General features: G+C 34.5%; 1 protein-coding gene across 1 annotated transcript; it reads left to right on the forward strand.

Annotated features, from left to right (window-relative positions):
• Positions 1–924: 924 nt before the first annotated feature.
• LOC123683082 (histone H1B-like) lies at positions 925–4,471 on the forward strand (the record flags this gene model as incomplete). The annotated part of the gene is made up of 2 exons (XM_045621981.1): positions 925–1,372; positions 3,951–4,471. Coding segments are annotated over exons 1-2 (969 nt in total), but the record flags the coding sequence as incomplete, so codon positions are not given.
• Positions 4,472–5,736: the final 1,265 nt, after the last annotated feature.

Consider the following 5,736-nt stretch of genomic DNA (forward strand, 5'->3'; position numbering starts at 1 on the left):
TTGGATAATTGTTAATTGAACAAAAAAAAGGAAATAAGAACAGTCCTTTTTACCAATGTGATTTCCTTAGACACGTGTGTCAAGCTTTCGTCCCTGTGCAATACGATGAGAAGTGTTAGAATGAGAAACATTGAAGGAAATAACAAACAAATGAAATCAACAACAGAAGTCAGTCGTGCATTTGTGGTTACAGCAGCAATTGACCTTACCACGTGGGAGATTATAGCTACCTGCGTGACATAAGAGTCTAAGAAAATCAACAATGTGGAATGGCTTACTTGGATAATTGTTCATTAAACAAAAAAAAAAGGAAATAAGAACAGTCCCTTTTACCAATGTGATTTCCTTAGACACGTGTGTCAAGCTTTCGTCCCTGTGCAATACGATGAGAAGTGTTAGAATGAGAAACATTGAAGGAAATAACAAACAAATGAAATCAACAACAGGAGTCAGTCGTGCATTTGTGGTTACAGCAGCAATTGACCTTACCACGTGGGAGATGTTCCTCATGTTCCTTTCATGTTTGAAGGGAAATTTTATGTACAGACATTTGGCTGTGCTATGGGTTCCAAACTTAGCCCGGTACTGTCCCTTTATCTTATGGATTATGTTTTGGACATTTTCATTCCAAAGTTGTCCTTCAAGGTGTTTTTCATAAAAAAATTTGTAGATGATTTGATACTCGCAATACCGAAAACAGGCTTGGAGGAGATAATTCAGGTATTTAACAGTTTTGACTTGAACATCCAATTTACAAGTGAAAGAGAAGATGAATATAATTCTGTTCCATTCCTGGATACAAAGGTTTGCAGAATAAATAACATAATTAAACTGGACTGGTATCAAAAAGAAACAAATTCAAACAAATTCATACATTTCAAATCAGAACATCTGATAAACATGAAAATAAATTGTATCAAAGAAATGAAAAACAGGATACAAAGAATCTGCCATCCAGATATGGTAGATGCGAACATAAAGAAATTACATGAGATCTTTTGGCAAAATTCCTATCCAAAACAAATGCTCGACAAACTAATGTATGAAACTGACAGAGTCTCCATAACAGAATCTCGACGAAAACCTGAACAAATTGAAAATATAGTTCAAGATGATCCTGTAATAAAATACGGCAGCCTTCCCAACATAGGAAATCTAACCAGCAAAATTAAGAATTGTTTTAAAGATGAAAAAGTAAAAATAAGTACATACAACACGAAAACTATCAAGATGTTATACAGTAAATTGAAAGATACAACACCAAACCCACTGAAATCTAATGTAGTGTATAAAATTAAATGTTCCGAATGTGATGGCACCTATGTGGGACAGACATCTCAATGGTTAAAGAGTCGATTAACGTTACATAAGAGTGATATCCGGACAGTGAACCCACGATGTGCTGTAGCTGTACACTCAATGAAAAAGGATCATAAAATTGATTTTGAAAATACAGAAGTATTATGTACGGAAGGTAAATATAATAAAAGACTGATACAAGAAATGATCAACATAAGAAATCAAGAAAATCCAATAAATAAAAAAACTGACGTACAAAGATTAAGCAATGTTTACACGTTCCTGTTAACATATCCAAACCGGGAACGATTCTATGATGGACCACTAGACGAATAAAAATAAGAAGAAAAAGTAAACCAAAGTTGACGCGATGCGATTCTGTGATATGTACCAAAGAAAATAATTAAGTTAGGTTAGACACACTGTTTATACTTCACATCCAATTGACAAAGAAAGATTAATTCGACTTATAGAGTATTTGAGACTAATTTACTTAAAAATTTGCGTTAATTGATGAATTTTAACTTATTAAGGAGACAACCTCAAATTCTGTAAGTGACTGTTTTTAAAGATTTGGGATAGTTCTATATGTAATTTTAATTTTATTTTAATTGTTAAAATTGTAGTAACCCTGAGGAAGGAACCAACCAGTTCCGAAAGCTTGGTATGAATAAAGAGTAAAACTGAAATCCTTCTTATCAGTCGAATTCCCTTAATAGATTCACGATATATATATATATATATATATATATATATATATATATATATATATATATATATATATATATATATATATATATATATATATATATATATATATATATATATATATATATGTATGTATTTATCTCAAGGAGCTGAATCTGCCTAAGAACACGATCACATGGATGCAGAAGGCTGTGATTTTGGGAACCGTGAATATCTTACGGAAGGTCGTATACCCCCATTGATCAAAAAGAGGGTTATCCTTGATGCCTTGGCGTCCGGATAACTCTACCAAACCCACTAATGAGTGTTCAGATGTTCATTTCTGTTCTATATTGTTAACAAGTGTCGGGGACGTGGCACATCTTTGTATTAATGCTTTTTGAACAATATTCCTTATTCTTCATATAGGGATCTTGTTTTCGCTGTATATTTCATTACTCCGATCAACAATAACATTGCATAAACCTGCAAATATTCTTCATTGCTCACCTCTTTCTTTCTTCTTTTCTTCAATAACAGATTTATGGAAAATTACATTACGGCACTATTATGACCGTTAATAACAATAAAAATTAAATCTGCCAGTATGTACTCATCATCATAAACATTTCAGGCTCTCTTCATCGTTCAGCTTAATGACGAGTTGATGGAAATTTATACTTTCGATTCTATGACCATTCAATCTGCCAGTGAGTTATCAGACTCATCATCAAGACATTCCATATCCATTATAATATAATTATAATACAATATTATTATAATATAATAATAATAATGAGTGGCGTGTGAAGCAACTTTACCTAGACATTCTTCCAGTGCCCATTGGACTGTCAATATTATACTTGAGATTTATACTCTCCCGTGTTACTTAAGTTTCACATGTTTGAAGTGCAGAATTAACAATTTACTATTTCACTTGAATTATTAAAAGTAGTTTACTTACTGAATTATTTGATATCTTAATTAAATGAGGTAATATAGTTTTGTTTGCACGATATCGCTGGTTCCCATTTATATCATTCGCTGATTCCTGCTTCCAGTATGGGATTACAAATTGTTTTTTTTTATGGAGATTTTATATTATCCTTTTTTTTTTTCAAACTATTAATTTGTATGATTACCTCCTGGTTCGTTCTTCAGGTAATTCATCCGTTAGTGCGTGTCTAACATTAATCGAGTTTTCATATTAGATTGACTACTTTTTCCGAACGCGCTTTTGTATTACGGCATTATTTAGCGGAAAAGCTTTTCTATGAATTTATGAACAATCAGCTACATTTCCAGCCTGCTCCAAAATACGATTATTATCCTTTCCTGTCTGTTATTTCTCACGAGTTGATTTAAAATTGTCTTCATTGAACAGTTAGAAGATTCATCCACACTAGATCACCCTACCGACTCGCCACTTTCAGAACTATAATAACCCTAATTGTAGGAAAGTTATCGATTATATCAAGTATGCTTTGAATTAACGAAAATTCGAACAATTTACGTTCCCTGAAATACAATTGATTATATTTCCTATTAATCAAATTACATGGAGAAAACTGAGGCCAATACTCCGGCTCGAAGGACCACCTTTGTTAACGATAGCGTTTTATACCGGAATTCACATTCCTTCTTTCGAATGTCGTGTATTATCGATTATGGGAAATTTTCCGGGAATATTTCTAGACGAGATGGTGCAGAAATTTTCTATTTTTGATTTTTCCATTCGGAAATTTCAAGGATTGATCAATTGAGCATTTTGCTCGAAATAATCCTCATATTCATACATTTCTAGCCAAAGTTCCGCCGACTTCAGTTTTAATGCATTAATTTTCAGTATTTTTCCTGCATAAAGTGTATCTAACGTTTTTGAAATATATACATTGTAACGATTTCATCAATTATCACGATAATGTCTTCTGCCGATACAGAGGTGCAACAAAGCGGTGCGTCCGTTCCAATCGGTGCGAAAACTGCGAAGAAATCCGAGAAAAAGACTGCGACCGCGAAACAGGCCAAACCCAACCATCCTCCGACTTCAGAGATGGTTAATAACGCCATCAAAGATTTGAAAGAAAGAAGTGGATCGTCATTGCAGGCCATCAAGAAATTTATAGCTCCCAACTATAAAGTAGATTCGGAAAAATTGGCTCCTTTCATTAAGAAATACCTCAAATCAGCTGTGCAATCTGGATCTTTAGTTCAGACAAAAGGAAAAGGCGCATCTGGTTCGTTCAAATTGGCAGCTGGTGGTTCGACATCGGGATCCCAGAAGAAAGTGATTAAAAAAGCCACCTTCAAGTCCAAAGATGATCTTAAAAAATCCACTTCGGCATCAGCTGTGGTGACCGACAAGAAGAAAAAGAAGTCTACTGTTGCCAAAAAACAAGCCGCTGTAACGAAAACGAAGAAAGCAGTTGCAACAACCGAGAAGAAGAGCCCCAAAGCCGCCAAGTCCCCTTCTAAAGCTAAGAAGATTGCGAAATCGCCAACTAAGAAACCGAAAGCTCCAAAACCCAAATCAGTCAAGTCTGTGGCAACTCCGAAAAAAGCAGCACCTTTGAAGAAGAAGAAGTGAATAAATATATAAAAATTACTGTTGTGATGAGAATGGTTCGTCTAACTAATCGGTCCTTCTCAGGACCTTCAAAAATTATCGATCAAATTTGAAATATTCATCTTGTTCTCCAATTTTTCTGATTCCCCATTTCTCTGTCCACCTTGAAACCGAAAGTCCTTACCGTATTGATTGTTGTCCTTCAATTTATTTTAGAATGAGACTACAGAAATTTTTTTTACAAATTTTGCCTTGAAAATGTTCTTCATTTCATTTCAGGGATCTTAGGGCTTGATGTGCTCTGAGGTAGATGAAAGACTCTGGCATTCTTGTATCGTCAGGTTCTGCGTGCCGACCAGATCTGTCCCCTATTAATTGTACTTGACTTCTCTCTTCGCCTGAACCACGGCACATTCATCTTTCCCCGGCTTCATTCCGATAGCCTCAAAGAACGCTACCACATTTCCCAATTGCTCGTCGTTAGCGGAGTAGAGCTTGAGGTCGTCGATGTATCTAACTGGCTTCTCAGTAGGTTTAGCGCCAAACAAAACCAGAAGAGACTCTGCGTGTCCCCCTGAAAAATATCTATCCTGATTTTGATTTCGACAGTTTTAACATAGATCTTGTTCTTATCCAAAAACATGTGGACAAGAGGTGGCGGGTCAGGTTTTTTTACCTTTAAAACAAAGTCAGTACTTGCAATCAATCATTACCGAATACATATAGGTACTTCAAATAAATATATAATTCAAGCGGAATATCGAAAAAATGCCAATATTCACGTAACAATAAATCGGACAAATGCAGGTACCGAATGAATAATATAAGGCTGCTAATTTCACACATACTTTCTGAAGGACTAATTGATACGTAAGTATCTATCACTTTGCAATCACAAATAAACGTTTCAGAAACTATAATTGATCATTTCAAAGAGCGATTAATATTTGTTATTCATATTTAATACCTATATATGTGTGCTCGTTAAATCGCTCTTTGAAATGATCAATTATAGTTTCTGAAAGGTTCTGTGTTTGCAAAATGAAAGGTACCTACGTGTTCATTAGTCCTTTAGGATGTCTGTGTTAAATTAGAAGGTTTTTTCTTATTCCTGCATTTCAAACAGCTGAAAATAGAAAACATGAAATTCGAGCGATTCTTGGGTGTTATTGGTGGTAATAACC

The sequence above is a fragment of the Harmonia axyridis genome, chromosome 6, assembly GCF_914767665.1.
Source record: "Harmonia axyridis chromosome 6, icHarAxyr1.1, whole genome shotgun sequence".
NCBI lineage: Eukaryota > Metazoa > Arthropoda > Insecta > Coleoptera > Coccinellidae > Harmonia > Harmonia axyridis.